The sequence below is a fragment of the Bubalus bubalis genome, chromosome 12, assembly GCF_019923935.1.
Source record: "Bubalus bubalis isolate 160015118507 breed Murrah chromosome 12, NDDB_SH_1, whole genome shotgun sequence".
NCBI classification, from domain to species: Eukaryota; Metazoa; Chordata; class Mammalia; order Artiodactyla; family Bovidae; genus Bubalus; species Bubalus bubalis.
In genome coordinates this window covers 26,622,577-26,647,699 of record NC_059168.1, presented here as the reverse complement: position 1 = coordinate 26,647,699, position 25,123 = coordinate 26,622,577, and the positions used below count along the sequence as shown (strand labels likewise).

Genomic DNA, 25,123 nt, shown 5'->3' with positions numbered 1-25,123 from the left:
CCATCACATTCATTTCTTCTTCCTCAGCTGTTGTGCCATGCCTGCCAACATGCCCACCTCTCCCAGCAACTCTGCTTCCTTCTAGTCCACATCCTATTTCTCTTTCCCTTTGCCATCAACATTTTACAGGAATAGCCTATTCTCATTACTTCACCTGCCCTGGCAATACGACCTTTCTCACAACAGTCACTGGAACTGCTCTGCAGTTTGCTTGAGCTCCAGCAATCTTCAGCAGCTGACACTGCTAATCACCCTCTCCTTGAAATTCTCTCCTGGACTTGCTTCCCACCTTGCACGGTCCCACCCTGAACCAGGCTTCTTGTCTCCAGTCCTTTCTCAGTATCCCTTCCAGGTTCCCCATGACTCTGCTCCTGAAACATAGTCATTTCCCAAGGTTGTATCCTTGGCCATCTTCTCTTCTGATTCTCCAGTTCCCATAGTTCTACTCTTATCTTGATTTTGATCTCCAAATCCTCTAGCACATTTTCCTGAGATTTGAACCTTTATTCTTCACCATGTGTTACTTACTGTCACAAAGCAAATACATATTTATGTTCTACAACCACCTCCAGTGTAGCATGTTCCAGACTGCTGTCTATGACTACTCTTCCAGTTTATTTCCCACTCCCAGTAGCTTCTCTAGAATGGGTTCCCTATTTGTTCACCATTTTCCATTCTCATTCAGCCCGGGACTACCTCTTTCCCTTTCTCTGGAATCACCAAGAAGCCTTTGAAAGAGAAACAAACAAACAGAAAACTCTTTTTATTGTAAAATAAAACACCGAGAGAGAAAACCATGAAATAAATACATGCCTTAACTAATTATTATGTGGCAAGTACCCCTGTAACCACCAGTCAAACCAACAAATAGAACCTTGCCCCACACCTCACAAGTCTGTTTAGAGGCTATGTCCCATTCACTGCCCCTTCTGCCCCAGTGCAATGACTTCTGAAATGTTCTGTTGGCCTCTTCCCATTCATCACACCAGGTAACTACATTTGCCTGGACATATCTTTCCTACTTCTATGCCTTTGACTGTGTCCTCCCCGCTTTTCATACCTAGAATGCCCTCTTTAGCTGTTTTTCTTCACTTGCATTTCATTTGCTAAACCAAAGCCCATCCACCACCTCCTTTATAAAAAGCTTTCTCAGATGTCCTCACCTTGAGTTGGCTGCTTGTGTCTTAATACTTAAACAGAGTGACTGACCCAATGAGAGAGCAGGCTTTGTCTTATATCTTGATGACTGGAAAGTGTTTACCTCTCATCTGCATATCTTGAGCTTCCTAAGGCAGACTTCACTTTACTCATCTTTGTAACCCCTGATGAGCCCATCACAGTGCCTTAAGTGCAGCAGATGCTAAATTACATTTTATTCCATTGAAATCAATAACACAAGTTGTACTAGTCATAATCATAGAATCAGAGATATTTGAAATGGAAAATATAATTAGTAAAACTATCAATGTGTCTTTCATTCTGAAATCTCAAAACAGTTTACCAGTCCTCCTTAACCAGCGTAGAATGCACTGGTCACCAACATAGTGGGTTCCTGATTGCATGCTCAGTTGCTTCGGTGGTATCTGACTCTGCAACCCTAGGGACTGTGGCCCACCAGGCTCCTCTTTCTGTGGGATTTCCCAGGCAAGAATACTGGAGGAGGTTGCCGTTTCCTCTTTCAGGGGATCTTTCTGACCCAGCGATGGGACCCTAGTCTTTTGCATCTCCTGCATTGGCAGGCAAGTTCTTTAACACTACCACCACCTGGGAAGCCCAACAGGGGGTTCAAACGTTAGGCAAACCTTCTGGACTCTGAAGTAATTTTTTTATCTATTTAATTGCAAACAAAAACACAGAACAAGAGGATGGGATCAGCTTTAAAGTCAGTCTAGAAACAGAGGAGTGATAACCTGGAGCAGCAGGTCTCAAACGTCAGTATCAGAATCATCTGTAGAGCTTACAGTGATTTAAGAAAAACAATCTGATCATCTCTATACATGCTGAAAAGGCTTCAGCTAAAGCTCCATATGGATTTATGACAAAATCTTTTAAAAACAGGAATCAATAGAAAATTCCTTATGAAGATAAAAATATCATTTCTTTTTCAACTCATAGGCTAATGCACATTTAATGGTGTAATACTAGAGGATTCCCAACAAAGTTAGACTCAAACATACTATTTAATATCATTCTGGGATTTTTTTTTAATCCAATAAAATTATACAAGAGAAGAAAAAAAGATACAAGAATCAGAAAGAAGTAAAAAGTCTCATCATTTGCAAATGATGTGATTGTTTATTTGGAAAATTTAAGAGACTAGGTTGACAAGGTATTAGAAGTAATAACTCGTTGAACTGACTAAACATTTGCTAGACAAAACCCTATAGCTTTCTTTATATACACACATACAAATAAAATAATAGAAAATATAATGAAGGAAAAGACTTCATTTATAAAAGAAACAGAAAAAGGTAGTTTCTACAAATAAACTTAGAAATGAAACATTTTAAATGCTAGTGAAACACCTAAAAAAGCTTAAAAAGAAAACTACTTGTTCTTGAATAGAAGATTCAGAGTCATAAGGCAGCATCTTAGTAAATTAATTTATATATATATTTTCAGTCAAAATGAAAATACCACCGTAATACAATTACCAACATGATTTTAGAATATTCTAGGAAGAAGCAATAATGGGAAGAGACTAGTTTTTATAGATATGAAAATATATTACAAACTTTAGTAGTTTACACAGTTTGATAAGGCTGTATGAATAGACAAAGTCCTCTTCTGAAAATTTGCTCTGTAGATATTTGTTGTTGCTCAGTCGCTCAGCTGTGTCCAACTCTTTGTGACCCCTTGGACTGCAGCACATCAGGCTTCCCTGTCCTTCACCATCTCCTGGAGTTTGCTCAAACTCATCTCCATTGAGTCAGTGATGCCATTTAACCATCTCATCCTCCGTCGTCCCCTTCTCCTCCCACCTTCAATCTTTCCCAGCATTAGGGTCTTTTCTAGTGAGTTGGCTCTTTGTATCAGGTGGCCAAATTATTGGAGCGTCAGCCTCAGCATCAGTCCTTCCAATGAATATTCAGGATTGATTTCCCTTAGGATTGACTGTCCTTGTATTCCAAAAGACTCTCAAGAGTCTTCTCCAACACCACAGTTCAAAAACATCACTCTTTGGTGCTCAGCCTTCTTTATAGTCCAACTCTCACATCCATACATGACTACTGGAAAAACTATAGCTTTAACTATATGGATCTTTGTCAGCAAAATAACGTCTCTGCTTTTTAATATGCCATCTAGGTTTGTCAAAACTTTTCTTCCAAGGAGCAAGCATCTTTTAACTTTGAGGCTGCAGTCACTGTCCACAGTAATTTTGGAACCCAAGAAAATAAAGTTTGTCACTGTTTCCATTGTTTCCCCATTTATTTGCTTTGAAGTGATGGGACCGATGCCATGATCTTAGTTTTTTTAATGTTGAGTTTTAAGCCAGCTTTTTCACTCTCCTCTTCCACCTTCATCAAGAGGCTCTTTAGTTCCTCTTCTCTTTCTGCCATTAGGGTGTTTCATTTGAGAGTGTTTCATTTTCATTTCATGAGTAACTAAAAAAAAAAAAAAAAAAAAAACACCACAATGGAGCAAAATATTCTAATACTGATTGCCTCATTTTAAACCAATTGAGCACACAGAAAAATGAGGTTCAGGGAGCTTTGCCTTAATAGCAGAGATATGAAAAAAGTGCTTTCTGAAGCTGTGGAGCGTGACACTGCTGTACACATACACACACAGCCTTTTCCTGCTTTCCCAAGAACAAGTCAACAAATCTGGGATTTGTGACCCTGACTCAAATATCATCTGCATATCCGAAGTTATTGATATTTCTCCCAGCAATCTTGATTCAAGCTTGTGTGTCATCTAGCACAGCATTCCGCATGATGTACTCTGCACAGAAGTTAAATAAGCAGGGTGACAATATACAGTTTTCACACACTCCTTTCCCAATTTGGAACCCGTCTATTGTTCCATGTCTGGTTCTAACTGTTGTTTCTTGACCTGGATACAGGTTTCTCAAGAGGCAGGTAAGGTGGTCTCATATTTCCATCTCTTGAAGAATTTTCCACAGTTTGTTGTGATCCACACAGTCAAAGGATTTGGCATAGTCAATAAAACAGAAGTAGATGTTTTTCTGGAACTTTCTTGCTTTTTCATGATCCAATGAAGCCTTTTCCTTCTCTAGCCCATAAAAGTCTCAAATACACGCAAAAAAAAGCCCACAAAAAGGAGAACTAACTCTACCAAAATATCAAAAGTAGGTAACATTCACTCTGTGGGAGCTTATTTGTTCAGTGCAAAAGGGATATGAGCCCTTCTATAATATGTTAAGCAAATAAAATGTGTTAGTAATAGGAAGTACACTTAGTACTTTCATTTTCCCATATCCAAGATAGCAACAGATGGAAACAAGACTGTGCCACCTCTATAATTCTCAGCAGTTCTTCAGATTCTGTTACTGTAATTCTAGCAAAACTCACTAACAGGTATGTTTTATCAGAAAATTTCTTAAAGAGAGCCTTCAGCTTCCTTATCTCAGTTACCTTCTTCTAACCATCCTCTTCAACCTGACAAAGGACAGATAAATGCCTACTCACAATGTCAGTGTGTCTACAGATGCTGCGTGTGCACGCCTGAGAAGAAGCCTATCCTGAAATGAAAGTCAGCTATCTGATACATAAATGATGTCTCAATCTCTAGAGCTTGACTTCCTTCTACTAAAAATTGCTTGGTTCCATAATCTTTACAGATTCATGTCTTACCCTGTTTTTCATTTATCATGTCATTTATTTTATCTTTCAAAGTGTGCTCCAAATACAAACTTTAAAACCTTTCATGTAATAGGGATAAAGTGTACTAATTGCTTCAGGGAATATAAAAACATATTAAGCAGAGTTCTTGCCTTTAAGCTCTTCCCAGAATGCAAACTCCAAGAAGGCATGGACTTTCTCAGTTTCATTCATCACTACATCTCTAGCAACTGAGAACAGTAGTTGACAGAGAGAAGGTGATCAAAATAATTACCCAAAAAATGAATGAAACAATGTACATGAAAATAAACAACACACTTTGAATAATGAGAGAATATGCCATGCTTGGCCACCTGATGCAAAGACCCTGATGCTGGGAAAGATTGAAGGCAGGAGGAGAAGGGAACGACAAAGGATAAGATGGTAGGATGGCATCACCGACTCAATGAACATGGGTTTGGGTGGACTTCGGGAGTTGGTGATAGACAGGGAGGCCTGACGTGCTGCAGTTCATGGGGTCACAAAGAGGCAGACATGACTGAGCAACTGAACTGAACTGAAGCCATGTTTTCTGGGGGACGATTCTAAGGCCAATAGAAGTTAAAAGAGGGCAAAGGTTAGGGCAAACTGACGTAGTTTGAGAAAGCAGCGGGAAATGGTAATTAAGTTTCAACCCCATGGACTGCAGCCCGCCAGGCTCCTCTGTCCATGGAATTCTCCAGGCAAGAATACTGGAGTGGATAGCCAGCCGTTCCCTTCTCCAGGGGATCTTCCCGACCCAGGGATAGAACTTGGGTCTCCTGCACTTAAGGCAAATTCTTTACCAACTGAGCCACCAGGGAAGCCCAGAAGAAAGAATTTAGATGGATAAGGAAAAGGGGAACAAGACTGGCAAAGACTAGAGATGAGGAAAACCAAATGTGCTAGAGGAGAGTGAGGAGGTTTGGGTAACCCAAGGAGAGGATGTATGTTGGGGAACAGTGAAAGCTACATTGAATGAAGAGAGGAGGAAAGTGAGAGAAGACTGTAGAAGGCCTGGAAAAGGCAGCAATTTCATCCCACTTGGTTGGAATTTATATTCTTAAAGCATTTTTCACATCCCCAATTTAATCTCTAAAGCAAAATGAACCTCGAGAAGATATAGATCTTAAAAAGTAGCAGGGCAATGGAGCCAATAGCCAATCCTGGGGGCCCACATAAAGGTAAAATTTGGGTTATAAAAGTCTTAAAAGTTATGAATTCCACAGTTTACTAAAATTAATGGTTTATCAAAGAATAATAAAAAAGTCACAGGTCTAAATTCACTAGCAATTTGCACACAAAAATAAACTCTCTTCTTAAGTAGAAAGTTACTTTTAATATCACAGCAGGGTATATTTAGTCAATTTTTAAAAATATTGTAACTGTTAATTACTATTAACTGGAGAATGACGCCATTCACTAATTCTGGAACACCTAGAAATATGCAGACATCAGAAGTTCTGAATGGTTCTTTATTAGACAGTCACAGTTTTGAAGACAGCTTCAGATAAACCTAACAATTGAGAAGCTGTAAATATCCTTGCTCTTTCACCAAACTCTAGCTATATTTAGTGGCATGACTTTCTTTGCTCAAGAGTTATTTGCTATAACTTTGTATTTATGTTCTCACAGGCAGAATACTTTGGGCATATTAGTTAAATTGATAGATGGCTGCATGGATGGACCAGTGAATGAACCATCAAATGACTGTATTCAGATCTTTGAGAGGCAATGGCTATATCCTTCACAAATGTGCATCCTAGATCTTTTAGCCAGGCCTAAAGCTTCCAGAGGAGAAGGCAATGGCACCCCACTCCAGTACCCTTGCCTGGAAAATCCCATGGACGGAGGAGCCTGGTGGGCTGCAGTCCACGGGGTCGCTAAGAGTCGGACACGACTGAGTGACTTCACTTTCACTTTTCACTTTCATGCATTGGAGAGGAAATGGCAACCCACTCCAGTGTTCTTGCCTGGAGAATCCCAGGGATGGGGGAGCCTGGTGGGCTGCCATCTATGGGGTCGCAGAGTCGGACACGACTGAAGTGATTTAGCAGCAGCAGCAGCAGCAAAGCTTCCAGGCTTTTGCAAACATATCTTTCCAATTGAGCTATCACACTTGTGAGCAACAGTCACACTCGCATTAAAATGGAGCAGAGGGAGTACGAGTTTGGAAGGCAAGAGCATTATTCTAGGCAAGGCTACTGGTGGTTACGACAGCACGAGTAGATTTACTGTCAAGCTAATGATGCCTAAACATTGAGACCCCCCTCCCTCCCACAGGCCCCTCCCCAGGCCCACAAGGAGCCCTAGTGATGGGTTCACATGGTTGTTGCTTCTATACGATTTGCCAAAATAAGGTTTAATAGAATTCATCCTCCCAAAGAGGACCCTCAATGTAAGTTTTGGGCCCCACCCAACCTGGGTCTGCCCTGTAGGAAGAGGCTGGTCACAGGAGGAATGCTGGTTCCTGAGAAAATTGCAGGGCAGGGGGAACAGGAGCTTGGGGTGCCTGTCAAATTTCTGGATTGCTTTATCGTTCTTTTTTTAAAAACACCAGTTCCTAGGTTCACGGTTCTCATATCACGATCTTCCTTTCTGCTTTTACATCTTCCTTGCAAATGAAGTCACAGGAGACATTCAGCTGTTACAAACTTCATGTCAAGCTTTGAAGTGCTTTTTAATAGCAGAAATATTTGGCTCACGTGTGGGCTTTATAGCTATGGTAAATACCTCTTAGCTATCTGTCGCTACTGTTATTCCACACCTCCAATTTGGAGAAGAAATTCTGCATATGCATTGAGGCACTAAAAAAGAATATTGAACTATATCTTAGCTCTTTTGTGAATGATTTCCTTTTATTTCGTCTCGCATGGAGCTAACGCTTTCATCATATTGTACTGGTTATGGGTGGGAAAGCAGTGCATACAGGGGATGCTGATTATTGCATCATTGGTTGGCAGTTTCCTCTTAGCTTCCTGAAGGTTAAGTGGTCAAGTAGCTCCTTAATATGAGATCAAGGCGTTTCAAAGACTGACTCATTCACTTGCTTTCTGGCAAAGTACTTTCGTAGACTTTGGACAAAATGCTTACAGTGGTTTAAAAGAGAAGAAACTGACCACAATGAATATGAAAGAAAGACAGAAAAAAAAAAATCTCCTCTTCTTGGATGTCCCTGTGACTACTGACATATATGTCCAGGTGCATCTCAGAACCATATATTAGAAATAGTATTTTTGAGAACACCAAACAGAAACAAAGGCATTTTGGATATAACCTGTGTTGAACAATAACATTTTGCTTCTTTATGTAACTTCATTATTTTATGAAGGGATATAGAAAATACTACTGCACTCCATAAGTTAAACACTTGACATTTTTATTCCACCAAAATGCAGCATTTTAGAATTCTAGATATGTTTATTAATTAGTGATTATTAACACCCAGTAAACAACATTATGTCTTGTAAAAACACAATCTCTCTTCACAGCATGATGCTGAAATCTATTATTCCCTGATTCCATATGCTGAAATACACTCAAATGGTCACAAATGACCTTAAGCATTAAATAAATGTAAATGAGGACAACACAGAAAATGTGCTTTTGATTGATAACTAAAAGACCAGGTTGAAAATCACATCCAAAAATGAAGTCCTCCACAGAAGGGTATGGCAGTCTGCACTGTGAAATAAAAGCTGGCCTAAGAATGAAGAGTACCCAAGTAATAGAGTGCTGTTTTTCTGAACCTACTGGAAACCTACTGGAAACAGAACTGGTTGTTCATTTATTTGAGAAACACAGAGCATACTGCCCCCATGCCATCGGCCTACTGTGAACATTCTAATACCACATTAAAAAAAATAAATATGGACACAGTACACTCACCAGCTAATATAAGAGAAAAAAAAAGTTACTGCTACTCCATATCCTCATCCCATATGTTTTACACTTTAGTTTTTAAGCATTGTTTCTGTTCACCTGGGCTTCCTAATGGCTCAGTGGTAAAGAATCTACCTGCCAGACAGGAGACATGGGTTCATTCCTTGGGTTGGGAAGATCCCCTGAAGGAGGAAATGGCAACCCTAGTATCAGCACTCTAGTATTGCCTGAGAAATCCCATGGAACTCTGGAATCTGGTGGGCTCCAGTCCATGGGGTCACAAACGAGTCAGACACCACTTAGCAACTAAATAGCAGCAGCAGCTGTTCACCCACCTTTTCTTTTTCCCCCAAGCTGAGAGAGTGTGGGGTGGGAAAGCATCCTCAGACAGAGAAAACTCAAAATGTCAAAGAATGACGATTTAACAGTAATTAAAGAATTACTTCAAACTTAGACTGTTCTCCCAATAATGTCTGTGGTTAAACACGTAAAAGAAAAATGCACAGATTCAGATATTTCTTGTGAAAACTACTAAATGGATATTCATTACTTGAGGGCAAACTTAAAATGTAGCATCATAGTAGCGTTGCTTTGGTTGAGCATAAGCATTTCTCCTAGTTTCAATAAGAAGGAGAAACTTCTGTTTAGGGAATGAATACCTAGACCAGTTTGAAACCATAAAATAGAACAGGGTTTCTCACTCTTGGTACTATTGACATTTTGAGCCAGAGAATTCTTTGTTGGGGGTGGTGGTGGGAAATGTCTTGAGCATTGGAGGATGCTTAGCAGCATCTCTGGCCTCCTTCCGCTAGATTCTAGTAGCCACTGTCTTATCCCAATTATAACAGTAAAGAAATCCCCAGGGGAAAAACTGCCTCCCCCTGCCACCCCCCCCCCCACCCCCCCCAGGTTGAGCACCAGTGAAACAGACCCATTCACAAGGAGGTTGCAGGCTGGGCTTCTCCCAACCTCATAGTGTACTCTCTCAATCCTTAAATCATCCTCAACACAGTGTTTAACATAGCTATCTTTCATTTTTCTCATCTATGATTTGTAGATAATGAAAATGCCTGCCTGCTTCATTACAGATTGTGAGCATTAAATAAGATAACTTTTAAAGTGCTTAAGACAGTGCCTGACCCACAGCAAGTGCTTAATAAATGGTTTTAATAATCACCCATTGTACCGAGAAAAGCAGTTTTAACCAGAGTGTCTCAAGGCAAAAAGGTATCTTACCAGCTTGATATGTTCCCAGTCTTAAAGACACCAGCCTTCTGATTCCTTGCAATGATGTCTCTCACATCTACAGCACACAGTTAAGAAAGCTTCTGCAGTGACCGTCAACCAAGACCCCCAGTCATACATGGGATCCCCTGGGTGAAAAGAGCTGTAGTGTGTGAGGAAAGAGGAGACCGGTCTGACTGCAACCAAATGCTGACTTTCCTGCCACAGGCAAGCTCTTTTAACTCCCTGGACTGTAGCTTTATCACCTGTGAAATAGACATTCAGGGAGCACACTGACAAGGCCCAGCGTGATAGGTACTGGTCAAGGGAGATGACTGTACCTTAGGTGCTGGGCCCTGATTGCTTTAAAGAGCTAGAAGCCCCATGGGAAGCCTCTTTCAGTCAGTGAGGAGAGCAATGGCAGTTTTCTGAGACTCTCCAAGTTGAAGTATTTCCAATCTCTTAAAGAAATGCCAGCAGTGAAAGACTTGGGAGGGGGAAAGTGAAAAGAGAAAGATGGAGAAAAGCTTGGAGACTCTTTGAGCAAAAACTCATTACCAGGACTTCTCTGGAAGTCCAGTGGTTAAGACTTTACCTTCCAATGCAGGGGGTGTGGGTTCAATCCCTGGGTGGAAAGCTAAGATACTACATGCCTTGTGGTCAAAACAACCCAAAAACATAAAACAGAAGCAATATTGTAAACAAATTCAATAAAGACTAAAAATGGTCTACATAAAAATTTTTTTTTTAAATATAATTACTGAAGAAGAAAGTCAATTCAGTGAAAGGCCCTTTGGAGAATTATCTTAACAAACTTACAGTTTGGCCATTGGCCATCTGCTGGCATGTAAGAACTTGCAGAAAAGGAGCCATATTTACTGAAGCCATGCTTTGAGGAGCTGGTCCATTACATCACACAGTGCCATCTTCATGGAGAAATCATGTCAGGTTTCAACACCAGGAAAAACTGGCCTTCAGATCAACTAGTGTTGCTTCAACTTCTGGACACTAACAATCTTGTAACTGCTCCTCTTTCTCTTTTTGCTCTGGTCCCTGTGCAACTCAGAGTCAAATGGGTGATCTAAGCTGCACAGCCACAGTGCCCCTCCCACGGCTTATCTTTTTTGTACTGGCTCTCTTCCTGCCTTCGTGATGTTTGCTTGGCTTTCTACGGTCTAACTGCCCTTGCTTCCTCATTTATTTTATACGGTATAGTCTATGAGTCCCTGTGTTGTTGTTTTCCAGTTCCTCAGTCATTTCTGACTCTCTGTCACCCCATGGACTGTAGCACACCAGGCTCCTCTGTCTTCCACTGTCTCCTGGAGTTTGCTCAAATTCATGTCCATTGAGTCTGTGATGCCCCAAGAAGCCTCAAAATCCCTATTTTGGAATAAGGCAAGGTTTAAATAAACAAGAAATAAAAAAATTCCAGTGAAGGCTGCAAGCTGAACTAAACTGGGGCCATGGGGAGGGCACCTAGCAGACAAGCAACATTCCCCTATTGCTCAGAAAAACAGAGTTCCTGAACGCTTGAAGCAGGCACTGGCCAAGATCTCCCTGCAAGAACAGAGCCACGGGACATTTTAACCTAAATCTCTGCTTGAAACACCAGGCACACCCATTTCTTCTCTGAGTGAATAAGCAGGTACTGTGATAGCGGGAGTGGGTAGGAAAAATCAATTAGGTCTCCTAATGAAGGGCTTTGTTGAGGTTTACAAAAGTGCTATAAAGCAGACTCTTTTTTTTTTTTCTCGGTGAACTTTCCTGTATGCAAATTAAATACCGTTAAATTACATTCATTAAAAAATAAAAGAGACTAATTTGCCTACTTGTTTTGATTAACTAAAATGACACATCGGCCTACAGTTTTGTCTATTTCAGGAAGAAAGTATTTCAGGAAAGTCTTCTAAATGAAATGTCTTGTAGAAAAGGACAGCTGACATCTTTATTCTGAGAACTAAATTAGTAAAGAGCCAACTGACAACTGGCTTTGATTAAGCTCCCCCACATGATGGCCACACCCTTCTTGGCGTTTCCATGACATCCAAACCACACGCTGTAATGTGCCCGGCACACCTGTAGCGTCGTATGAGTACATGACCAATCTATCAAGCAAAACATATTATTTTGTTAGTGGAGGTATACTTTTTTATGAAATAGTCACAGGGAAGTTAAATTATATAACTCAGAAAACCTATTAATAATTTTTAGTAAACATCTTAACACTATATACTTTTATACAATTTATAAGCCTGTGATTCCAGGTGGTCAGGCTGAAGCAAGCACATGTATTTATATTCTAGAAGCAATTTTTAATGAAAAAATTCACAGCAGTATTTAGGCTGCTTTATCTTTAGAACTGAGAGGGAAATACATTTTGTGGGTTAGGAGGTGTTTTTTATATTAAAACAAGTACCAACAGGAAAAAAAATGGCAATCATGTACTAAAATATTGCTTTAAAAGATATATCCTGATATTCTGTGCCCCACCTTTTAGTTTAGGTCAGGTTTTTAGGTGGTTCCTCTGGTTGGTGCTGTGTCCAATCATAGATTTTATCATTCTTCTGTGTCATTTCAGGGTAATAAAGGAAATTCAATCAAATCGAGTCAATCTGTCCAGGACAGTGCTCAACAGCATGGACCAAATCCTATTCTCTGAATGCACCCACCTTCTGGAAGACTTCAGTGGGAGGTGCTGGGTGCAAAGAAAGTCTTAATGTGATTTCTGATTAAATAGATAAAAAGCAATCGGCTTCAAGCTCCTCATCTGGGCAAGTGGACTTCTCGACGAGATTCAGGATATATGCTTGTGGCCAAAATAAACCAGGATTCTATAACTAGATTTTCTCTTCAAACAAAGCATAGTTCAAGAGTGAGGCTCCATCTTAATTTTGCTTTATTTGATTTTTATCCTTAAATGTATATATATACATTTAAGGATAAATATATATATGTATAATAGTTATTTGAACAAATTATATATATTTGTTATATACTAATTAGTATATAACTAATATATAGTTATATATAGTATATAACTAATATATAGTATATATTATATATATAACTAATACATAATACTATATATGAGTTATATATAGTATATATATATAGTATATAACTATATATATATATAGTATATATATATAGTATATAACTCATATATAGTATATATATAGTATATATATATACATTTAAGGATAAAAAATATATATGTATAATAGTTATTTGAACAAATTATATATATATATGTTATATACTAATTAGTTAAGCTAATTATATATAAATCTTGTTTAAAATATTAGCCTCCTCCTACAATTAGTGATTATTATATTTATCAGTAGCTGATACACATTTTGAGAACTGGCATTGTATAAGTATTTTTATAATAATAACACTGTGCTTCACAAAGCATTATTTTCTTGGTTTCTGCTACCTTTAGTTTCGTTGCATGTCAAAGATGAGGGTAGGAAGCAATGAAATTATAAAATAAATCCTGTTCATTTTGATCTCTGGAGGATTTTAAAAATGCTTGATGTGGCAATATTTGCTAATTTAAAGGCTGCGAAATATTCTTGAAGGTGCTTATTACTCATGAATTGAGAGTACCATCTAGAGGTGCTTTGAACTCTGTTACGTTTATAGATGAGAAGTCTTCTCTTCCAGTGCAAGATGATACAAAATCTTTCTAGTTTTCGGTGAAACAGAACAGTTTAATGAGCGTGACAGGGAAGCTATGAAGTCAAATGATCCTGACTTCCAGTGCTCATTCTGACACTTAGTAATTATGTGAATTTGGGTAAAATAACTTCTCAGAGCTCCATCTCTGGAATAGGAATAATGTGCTTATTTTATAGGCTCACTGGAATACCACATAGTAGGTGCCTGACACATAGCAGGTGCCTAAATCATGTCAATTCATTATCTTTTTCAATAATTCAGGCAAAAGCTCTGGAGGGATGAGAGGCTGAGGAGGGTAACTAGAGTGAGGCTTGGCAGGTAAGCTTTATTTTCTTTCTCTGTTGCTCAAAACTAATTATATGAACATTTTAATTGTAGGATTTAAATAACTGGAAAGACTCAAAGAACTTCTGCCCTGTAGATTTTCAGCGTCTTTCAAGTGTATAAATGTTCTCTAGCCAAAGTATACTCTGTTCCTCCAAGAACAGAGCTTGGTCTGTCTTGTTCACTGCTGTATCTTTAGCACTTGAAATGTCATGCAGTTAATAGTGGCTTAATTCATTTAGTTAATTAATTAGCTTCATTTGTTAGTTACTTTCAATTTAATTTTCAAAGCTATTTGTTGAGCTCCTACCCAGTGTGAGGCACACAGGAGTGCACTTTGGACCTATCTAGTATATAGAAGAAGAGCTGACCCTGATATTGGAGGAACGGGCCTGGGCCCAGGATGAGAGGCTAGATGATTCCTCAACCATCCACAGGCTGCACAGTCCACATGAAGCTTAATTTATTAATTATTCAAGTCAGGGAGTCTGTTAAATAAAATAATATTGTAAGCCAGGGGTATCTCCTTTAAAATGCACAGGAGATTTATTCATTTTTGGAGAATCCTAAGCTCAAGATCATGATCTAGACTGTGCATACTGTGGGGATAAGATGCTTGGGTTAGGAGCATGAGGCAGAATTATCAAGCATTGCCATAGTTGGCAGATAACCTGCTTGATGTTCACTAAGGATGTGTCAAGGCAGGGTCCTTTTGTTGGGCAAATTAGTGAGGGTACCAGAGAGGGTTGCTCTGAGGTGTTGTACTTTTGTTCATTAAAATTAGGAAAGGTCTTAGCATCAATAATAACTCAGTACACTATTTCTCTTCCCTATTCTTATGTCATTGTCAAACCAACTACAGACTTCATTGAGTATCTTGTGGCACTTGGAGGTTTCTTTCTTTATTACACTAAAAGGGCTGTGCCAAAGGAAAGAGAACACAGTTCATATGATTTCAGGATAAATTTGAAAACTGGATGAACCAAATGATCTCATTTCCAATTTAGCCTTTGTTTTCCTCTTTGGGTACAGATAAGATGGCATCTGAAGGGAGATGCAGCTCTCAGTTAGGGAGGCTATGGGTTAAACCCAGTAATGCAGTTTAAGGATCAGGGAGAACCTCAGGGACATCTAACGATGAGTATGAGAAAATATTTAGGACTTATGACATTCCCTTATCCCTCAAGTCTTAATCTCTTTTCAGATATCTCTGCTTATAAATTTCAAATCCACATCTAGCTTTTCAGGTTCAAGGTAGAGAGCTCTAGAAGACATAGCCAAATCCATTTGATATGTTTTAGGGAGACAATAAATAAGCTTACAACTGGTTGATATGCTTCTATGATATAAAGATTCAGAATGTCTCCATTCATTGCCTCATGTATTAAAAAAATAGAAATAACAGATGATAAATAGGAAATATCAGAAAATGCTGTTTTTTTTTAAGGTTAAAAATCAGATTCTTAGAAGCTTAAGAGACTAGGAAGTAAGGTTCAGTTGCATTCATTCAATTCAGATCCAAGAAAAACAAAAATAATTTTTTAAATAATGAGAATAATATACAGGCCAATACTCAGATGTGATGCACGATTGCCAGGTCGATTTTCAATTACATTTCACTGATGTATTCATTTGTTTCTTAATGTGCTCATCTTGCCCATTAAGAATAATTAGCAGCTTTGCTTAGAGATTTTCTGGCTTCTGGCAATGTTTCTCCCTTTTTTTTTTGTTGACATCCACTTTTACTTTTTAGAAAGTAATTTTTGGATAATATCCTACAACTGCTATATAATTTAGGCTTCCTAAAATTTTAAAAGAAAGATGTAAACAGTAATTTTTAAATGAGTTTGTTTCTATCTATATGCATCAACAGTATGTGATTCAGTGAATTCGTTTTTCTCATAGAAAGTGGGCACAAAGATAGAAAAAAAAAAACTTCATTCATATTAACCTCACTCAGTAAAACAGCTTACCATGAATGCCAGTTGTAAGCTCTGTTAGTAAATCAAGAATAACATTAGTATTAAAAGCAGGAAAAACATGTTGCCAAATTTTAAGGCTTTAGGCATGCTTTTTTCCTCTTAATTAAAAAAAAAAAATTAGATCTGGTTACAACAGAAAAAGGCACACAAACATAGAACAACATGATAAAAACTGAACTCTGCCAGGGAAGTCCTAAGAGATGAAATAAAACACGCTACCAGTTTTGGTCTGCATCCTGAAAGGACCTACTTTATCTACATTGTAAAGTTCTTCCCCTCCTGCCCTTTGGCACCCTGCTATATTAAACCCATTGTAAAACCCAGCACAATAAAGCACTCTCAGGGCTGAGCTTCTGAGGACCAAATGTTAAAAATCCATTTTCTTGGGAGGGGGCTGTACCAATCATTTCTTTGAAAGGCCGGCAGAGTGAATACAGAATTGAGATTTCCTCTCTGATTTCAAGAGCTGGCATGGCATCTTTGCTGTTTAAAGCAAAGGTGCATTAATTAATGACAATAGCATGGCTTCCCTTCTTTGGAAGCTCTGTAGTTTAGCTCAACAGTAATTTTAGTACAATTAAATTTACATACTGACCACAGATGCTTCCCATAGTTTGATAAAAGTTCTAATCGGTTTCCAATGCTATTGAATAAGACACCTGCTGACTTGAGAAACACCTCAGGTTGCTGGGCCCAATCTGGAAGTTTCTGTGGTTAAAATGACCTCCTCTTCCCCAATAATCCTGCTTTTTCTCCCCTCAGAAAACATCCACTGGGGCTGAGCTAGCATACCTGACTTCCTGTTGCTTTCTGTGTTCCCTGACATGTGGAGGAGGAGCAGAGTGAAATGATACAGTGCAGGGCAGAACTCAGAATAAAGCAGAGTGAATGAAGCAACATCTCTCATCTTCAGGAATATTTTGGGAAACTTGCGACAGTCTGAAGATCATGATTAAAATCCTGCATTTTAAAAAAGGAAGCACCTTTTGTGATCTCTTTCCCTTGTGTGAAAGGCCAAGATTGTGATTGGCTGTTTTTCCTTCCTGGTTTTTTTTTTTTTTTTTTTTTTTAAGTCTGCCAGGCAATTAGCTGGGTGGGGCTCTGTAGAGCACACAAGTGCCGCTGAACAATATTAGCTTCTGGGCTTCTGGTACCTCCTTCCTCCTGTGTGAGGAGGCTGATAGAGCGGCTGCAAATTTTATTTTAAAAAAATCATATAGCAGAGGTAGAAAAAGAAAATTCAAAAATAAGCTCTAGGTAAGATGCTTACCTCTTACAAAAATCAACACTGCTTTGGCATTTTAGGGGCCTAAAATTCAAATAAGTAGATTGCCTCTTTCATAATGTAAATAGAAAGCACACCAAAAAATCCAGAGCAAATATATCCTCCACCTTTCCTCTCAATTTCTAAAGGCTGTTAACTGCCCCTGAACAAATCAGCTCGATTGCTAAAGTAGCCACAAATTATGCTTGCTTTTTTAGTTAAAGTACAGTTCAATTTTCATGAACTCTGTGTACATATTAGTAAAGCATAATCTAATATAATGGGGTTTGAATTGTAATAGCATAGCAGAAAAAAAAGAGATAGCTTTTATGATCCTAAATAAAAGGAAATAATGAAAAACTGATAGCTGTTTCCAGTGGGGAGATACAGGGGACTCCTCAGGAATTAGGGTAGGTACACAATTCCATGGTCTACATGGAAGAAAGGCAATAATGGAACAAGAAGCTGGAAGTTAATTTTTGCAAGCAACAGCTGATATAATAAATGTTAAACCATTTATTTTATCCTGGCAAATTTCAATAAAAATAAAAGGACAAGAGTGCTTGAAAATTATTATGAAACAAATGTTCTTATTGCTTTGAGTGGTCCACAAATCATAAGCTCCTTTAATAAGTATAAAAATCCACCGAAATTAAAAAAAAAATAGTCATATGCAATGAATGTCATATATTTCTACTTTTTCTTAATTACTTATCATGTGTATTGGGGGAACTCTCTTTTAATACCCCATGCTGTCTTTCTTTATATCAATTGTTACTCAGCCGAGGAAAAGGAATGAGCACAACAAGCCCGTTTTCTATCTGAATAAGGATACTTCTGATGGCCTTTTCATTCCCATCAGTTAACAGAACTTCTTTGACATCTGCAGAAATAGCAACCTGAAAAAAAAAAAAAAAAGGGGGGGGAGCACAGCAAACAATGAGCAAATATGCGTGTCTGTGTGGAAGTGAAGACAGGAGTGACAAGCCTTCAGTATCATGCTTCCTCACCTATTTCTCTGTAACAATCTTCAATCTTTTTTCATTTTATGTCTGCATTATTTTAATCATTCAATCAAATCAGTCAATACTTTTATCATTCCATTTGCGGGAGCCTCTATCTTGCTATCATTCTGTTCGGTAATTGCATTGTGACAGCGGATGATGGTATTCTGAGAGGCTTTCATTTGTGGGCTTCTGTTTATCTAGTAGAACCATCATACAAGGCTGTCACTCTGCCTTTCAGCTTGCTTCTGTCTGACTGCCTGATGCCCTTCATATAACTTTGCATTGCAGGCAGATGGCTTTGTGAGGGTAATTTTTTTGTGAGCTTTGACATGCTCGCACATTGGGCTGTAACCCTGACACATTGTGTAAGAGCGACAGGTTTGTCAAATGCCAATCAGTGTAACAATATGCTTTTATTTGTAGAGACATAAAAACTTGTCTAATGCACTGTGCTGCTACATAATATCTCCTGAATACATGACTCAGAACCCAGAGAATGGGGAACGACGTTCCTGAATGGCCAATCTAATTCAAAAGAATCTAATTACTGAGCGCTCTGGATCATGTTTGTTGGTGTAATAATGCAGGCAAAACATTAGCAGCTATATCATGGTGCTCCAACTGTGATTTGCCGGGCTATTCCTGTATCTTAGCAAATGGGACTATAATCTGAAAAAAAAAAATGCTTTTGCTATGGCGAAGAAAGACTGAGCGAGGCCTGGAATGTCACAACAAGCGATATTGACTACACTGAGGTAAAATGTTTCTGCTCATCGAGGCAACCATAAAATCAATATGATCCGAAAGTAAGTCAATCTAGAAGGTCTCTCAAGACCCGGCAGCTTGACCGCAGCTGATGCTGTTGACGGTTCTCTGACCCAGCAGTTGGAGGCCCTGGAACATTTTTCCTTTTGTTCCTCTCTCTGAATGGGATTGGAATTGAGAAAAGACCTACCATGAGCCCAGCCAAGCATGTCATGCCACCCCCTAGCTCACACACAGCAAGGTCCCTGAAAGAGAGAAAAGAAATGGTAGAACCCATACAAATGAGATGAAAATGGGCAGAGAGATATATATGTTACAAGAACAAATTGCCATCTGCAGTAAGAACGGCGCTACCAGGAAGTTGTAGAGACATGACGAGGCTACCTCATGTCGTTTTGCGTTTTAAAAATAATTATGAAATAGAAAAGTCACAAAGCAGGCAAACCAGTGGGGGTTCCCTCATTAGTGTTCACTGCAACATTACCACCGCTGAGCTGAAAAATCTGAGAAGGTTCCCTTTTTTTCCCCTGTCAATGGCGCTGTCTTTTAGAACTAAACTAGCTAGAGTAGCGAAAGATAATTGTTAGGAAAGGATAACACTGTTAATCCACATTCATTCCTTCAAAAACAGTTAGACAAGTAAATGAAGAATATATGTGAGTGTGTATATACCTATATTATAGTGAAAGACACACACAACACACACACACAAATACATGCAATCTTGAATTAAAAAAAAAAAAAAAACCTAAAACAAACAGCAGTATTTTGGAGAGCTGAACAGCCCCCATAAAGAACAATTACACAAGGAACATTTAGCAATTAACACTTAAATAACAATAGACCCCAACACAACACAGTGAATAAACAATGCGGGGACATAATATGGTTAAGCCAGCAAACCCAGGCTCAAGGAATGACTGGGCTCTGACTTGACCGCTCCTAAGCAAAGCGGCTCAGAGTTAAAGCTGACAGTCTGGGGTGGCACTCTGCACTTACCTTCCTCTTTGTGCCTAAATACCAGCCCTCAATGTGTGGCATTCCTGCTCTGGCCCACTGCTTGCTGATTGGAGCTCCAGGCAAGCTTAAGCACAGTGAGATGAGCAAATGCCAGACTTCTAGGGCAGCTCTGAAGCTCAGTTCAACACTTTCCTGTTCTTACTTTATATGCTTATACTCTTAAGAGATTGTCTCTTCTTCCCAATTTGGGAAGTTTATTTCCTCAGCAAGAGGGTAAAAAAAAAAGAGAGAATCAAGGGAGGGAGAGGTGAGAATAGAGGGAAAAGAAGAAGCAGCCAAGCCAGGACATTCGTATTCTGAAATACACATAATGAGTATTTAGTTATTCAAAGCAATTAGAAACTGGTTGGTAAATATGGACCCACAGAGCTTCAAAAACTACACATTATTGACCCAGTCTTGTAAGTACATATTGTTACAACACATACCCGATCTTGTAAGTATATATTGTTAAAATGATCACTAATGGCTTGTCTGGAATCATAATGGACTATTAAGGAAGCATATATTGGATGACTTTTATAAAATGAGAATGGAAATGAAAAAACCCATATTTTCTGAGTCTACCAAGCATCTTCAGCATTTTTTTTTAAAAGGAGTTTTTTCTTTTTTTGTAATCCCATCCATGGTTTAATCTATAATGCACATTCACAGTTGAAAACATTCTTGTCCATAGCATGAATCTGTAATAGTAATTTATATTTTACAAGTACATATTGTTAGATATATAAAATACCTTTAAAATAAGGGATGGGATGGCATTTTTAAATAATAGCTGGGGGGTATTTATTTATCAAATATTCCATAGTGACTTTCCTAGCAGAACTTTAAAGAATGTCTTTTTTTTTTGACCTTTACAATCAGTAAGGATTGATTGGAGCTTCACTTTCGTTTCCCCAAAATCAAAGCGAAATAAAATGCCTTGAGTGGAAATCAAAAGCCTTTGACACATAGCAAAAAGCTTGCTGTGCAATATTAGCACCCAAAGGCGATTCAGATTTCTTTTTCAGAAGCAACATGTTTTCCCCATGACCTTCCCCCTCCTTTCCTTCCTTTATTTCTTTCTTCCTTTCTTATATATACTTTTAACAGTTTAATTTGAAGAATGTAATCATGGTGATCGTTAACATGTAGATACAGTACCTATAGTGGGCTAAACAAATTTTTAAGTGCAGCTTTGTACCTGAATATACCACTGTGCTTGAGGCAGTAGTAAGCCAAAACCTCTTCAGCCGGCCAGATGCCTAGAAAACACAAGAGGATATAGACTTTTTGATAACAGAAGTTTCTTTTGTAAAAAGTCTCTGTAGTCATGCTCTTAAGAAATGCCTTTTAAAAAATAATGTTCAGTATAAGTGATTTCAACTTGAATCAAACTTACCGTAATTATTACTAGTAACGTCATATCACATGCATTTCTTTTCTTCTGGATTATAACTTCCCCCCCAGGAAAATATCCTAAATAATTTTTACTAGATTTCAATCACAACAAAACAGCAAAACCAATAACAGTCAAAATTATAAACATCCAAAGTTAAATTTTGAATGGTATTTCAGGTAGATCTTACTCTTATACACATGAATCTTCATTTTGGCCAATTCATTAGGATCATGAAGACCTACTGTATATGTAGCTCATACTCAGCAAAAATCACTTCCAGGAGCAAATAAAACTACTGAGGTTATTATACTTTTCTTGTCTGACTCCATACTTATATTTTTCATATACATAATTACTTCCTTTCTTCAACTAAAATCCAACTGGAGTATAAAATTGAGAAACCTAAGTTTCACCAACTTTGTACATCTTTCAATTTAACAATAATCCTACTCATTAAATTCTGTGGAAGAGCATTTCCTAAAATCATCATCTGTAAATCATTTATTTAGAAGACAATCGTTTCTCATGGATGAATATGAATTGTTTAAAGAGAAGACAGATGTACTCTTAATTTTTTTCTTTATACTTTGGTATTTCAGAGAAGATGTTGTCAAAGAAATGGTAAGTAAAATGCTAAGAGAATCAATGGATATATATATATATATTAAAAATAACAAAGAAACAACTCTATAGAACATTTGTTGCAGAAAAGTCCAGTCACCTGTTCTTACTAGCTCAGTCTCCCTGGTGTTTCTGGTAGAAATGACAATTTGGGGGAGAAACAAAATAAACCAGCATGAAGTGTCTGGAGTTATATTTGGTAGAAGTCAGAGAGGCAGTGGAGTGTAGCAGTTACAACTACAAGTACTTAGGAACCAAACTCAGGTGGGCTCCAGCCTCAGCATTGCCTTTCCTAGTGAGTGACCTTAGATAGGTTACTTAACCTCTCTGTTCCTCAGTTTCCTTATCTGTAAAATAGTATTATTGTAATATCAACCTCACAGGATTGCTGTGAGGATTAAACGAGTTAAGTATATGAAATGTATTTAAAACAATTTCTAATTCATAACAAGCTCAAAGAAAAAGAAAATTGTTAATGATATTCTCCTGCAAAGAGGGATAAAAGAGTCAAAGAGAGTGTGAACCTCAAACAACCATCCTAATAATCAGAACACATGGAGAAATTTTTTGACCTGATCCTAATCATTAGCTTTGGCACTACCCCAAAGTCCTAATACCTGGCATACAGAAAGAACTCTATAAAGATTAAAACAGATAATAAAATTCTCCAAAGGAAGAGCCCAAGACAGTTTTCCACATCAAGTGAATATAATCACCACAATGATGAATTTCTTTATGCCTTTAGTAGATGGTTTTGAGGATTTAAAAAATAATGATAGGGGAAGAATATTTAACTAAAGTTCAAGCCTTGATTAAGAACAAAAATGTGATTTCTAAAATGCATAGTCTTTTAAAACAGTTTTATAATTTTCGCTTAAAAATTATAGAGGTTGATTTTTAACTAAATTAGATATGAGAAGTTCAAAGAATAAAGTTTAAAAATCACCTAAAATTCCACCATTAGTATATAATCACTGTTAACATTTTGGACACCATTCCAAAAAAAATCTCTCTAGGCATAAAGACATTTTATACAGGTGGGATCTTCTCAGGGAGGTATTCAGTAATCTCATTTTGCCCCACTCAGTATGTGATGGATAGATTGCCATGACAATAAAAATACACTATATCTGCATCATTTTTAATGACTGCCTAAATATTTTATGTTTGCATCATAGTTTATTTAACCAGTTTCCTTTTGATAGACATTTCAGTTAATTTCTAAGTTTTTGATATTATGATATTATAAACAGTGGTATAATAAAGACACATTTTCCCCCAACATATAATTTTTTTCTTCTTAGGTCAAATACCCAGAAATGGAAAATCTGTTCAAAAGTCAAGTACATCTCACATTCTGATATATCAAACTGCCCTTCCAAAAACTGTACCAAGCTCCAACTCTAATAAGAGTGTTTATTTCCTCAAAACCTTGACAGGATAGGGATTTTAATTTTTGCTTATTTGTTAAACTTTTAGGTTATCTCAGTACAGATCAAAACCACAATGAAATAGCACTTCACCCCCTTCTAGGATGGCTATATTGAAAAAGTCAGACAATAACAAATGTTGGTGAGGTTGTGGGGAAATGATGTAAAATGGTTCAGCCATTTTGGAAAACAGTCTAGCAGTGTATCAAAAAGTTAAATGTAGAGTTACTAAATAACCCAGCAATTCTACTCCTAGGGATATATCCAAGAGAAAAGAAAAAAATGTCCACACAAGAATGTGTACACAAAAGTTCACAGCAGCATTATTCATAACAGCTAAAAAGTGGAAACGACCCAAATGTCTATCAACTAATGAATGGCTACATAAAATGTGGTATATCCATGTAATGGACAATTATTTGGCAATATAAGGAAATAAAGTGCTGATTCATGTTACAACATGGCTAGAACATGAACGTTATCATGCTAAGAGAAAGAAGCCAGACACAAAGGACTACATATCTTATTTTTCCATTTATGTTAAATGTCCAGAATAAATGAGGGGTGATTGCTAATGAGTACAGGATTTCTTCTAGATGTGATGAACGGCAAAGTTGGTGATGCGATCCATTTGATGTATGTAACCAGCTTTTTGTCATCTGTGAAGTAGCTAGTTTAGAATTATTTTATTAATTTTTAAAGATTTATTTATTTGGGGGCTAGAGTGGGTCTTTGGTGCTGCTCCTGGGTTTTCTCTAGTTGCAGTGAGCAGGGGCCACTCTTCGTTGCAGTGTGTGGGCTTCTCATTGGGTGACTTCTCTTGTTGCGGAGCCCAGGCTCCAGGCAAGCGAGGGCTTCGGTAGTTGCAGCGCTTGGGCTCCGCAGTTGCGGCTGGCAGGCTCTAGATCGCGGGCTCAGTAGTTGTGGTGCAAGGGCTTAGTTGCTCTGTGGCATGTGGGGTCTTCCCAGAGCAGGGATCGCAACTATGTCCCCTGCAGATTCTTAACCACTGGACCACCAGGGAAGCCCTAGAATTACTTTAAATGTCAAGTTTTGTGGTTAATTTAGAAAAAAAACACAACCGTTATTAACCTAAAGCCTGAACAAATTCTAAAATTAACTGTCTGTAGATATTAAGAGACATGAGCCTTTAGCCAAACATGGGTCTTTCTAGATCACTTCCATTCTAGAGCTTTTTGCTTTCCCATGGTTTGTGTTAGAAACAAGTCCTGGGACTCAGACACACAGTGGCCAAGGGGCAACACTGCTGAGTCCTCTTGTGACTCTCACAGCTTGTACTTGCCCCATGATGACAACACATCCAGCTCTTGGAGCAGAGACATGGCTCTTCCGTGATGTGCTGACGTCTGGAAAGTAAGCAGCAGCTCTCTTTACCCTCCCCCAACTAAGTGATCGTGTCTGTCATGCAGGAATCACAAGCAAGGCCTCTCTCAAACCTGGACTCAAATGGAGAGGCCAGCACATCCTTAGCTAGACCACTGACTCTTCTGGAAGAAGAAACCCACCAGTGGATGTCACTAAAAGGAAAAGCTGCTCATGCTGGAATGGGTAGGTAAACCTCTTGGCTGTTTTCAGTGTTTATGCTCTGTCTCCTTTTACTTAAGCGTTTCTGCTTTGTCTTGAACTCAGAGTGGAAATCCGTAAGAAGATAAGAATGCTCTATAAATATTTATTGGGCATCTACTATATTTCAGGCCC

General features: G+C 38.2%; 1 protein-coding gene across 3 annotated transcripts in view; it reads right to left on the bottom strand.

Moving 5' to 3' along the window:
* Positions 1-25,123, bottom strand: part of CAMKMT (calmodulin-lysine N-methyltransferase) — a 411,076-nt gene that overhangs the window by 39,647 nt on the left and 346,306 nt on the right. For 2 of the 3 annotated variants that reach the window (XM_006056820.4, XM_006056819.4), the window contains exons 4-7: positions 21,156-21,216; positions 19,143-19,197; positions 18,016-18,079; positions 9,942-10,008 (exon numbers count right to left, since the gene is read on the bottom strand). In XM_006056820.4, coding sequence (XP_006056882.1) covers positions 9,942-10,008; positions 18,016-18,079; positions 19,143-19,197; positions 21,156-21,216 — 247 coding nt within the window. The remainder of the gene's footprint in view (positions 1-9,941; positions 10,009-18,015; positions 18,080-19,142; positions 19,198-21,155; positions 21,217-25,123) is intronic. The other variant, XM_006056821.4, reaches the window with a different exon arrangement.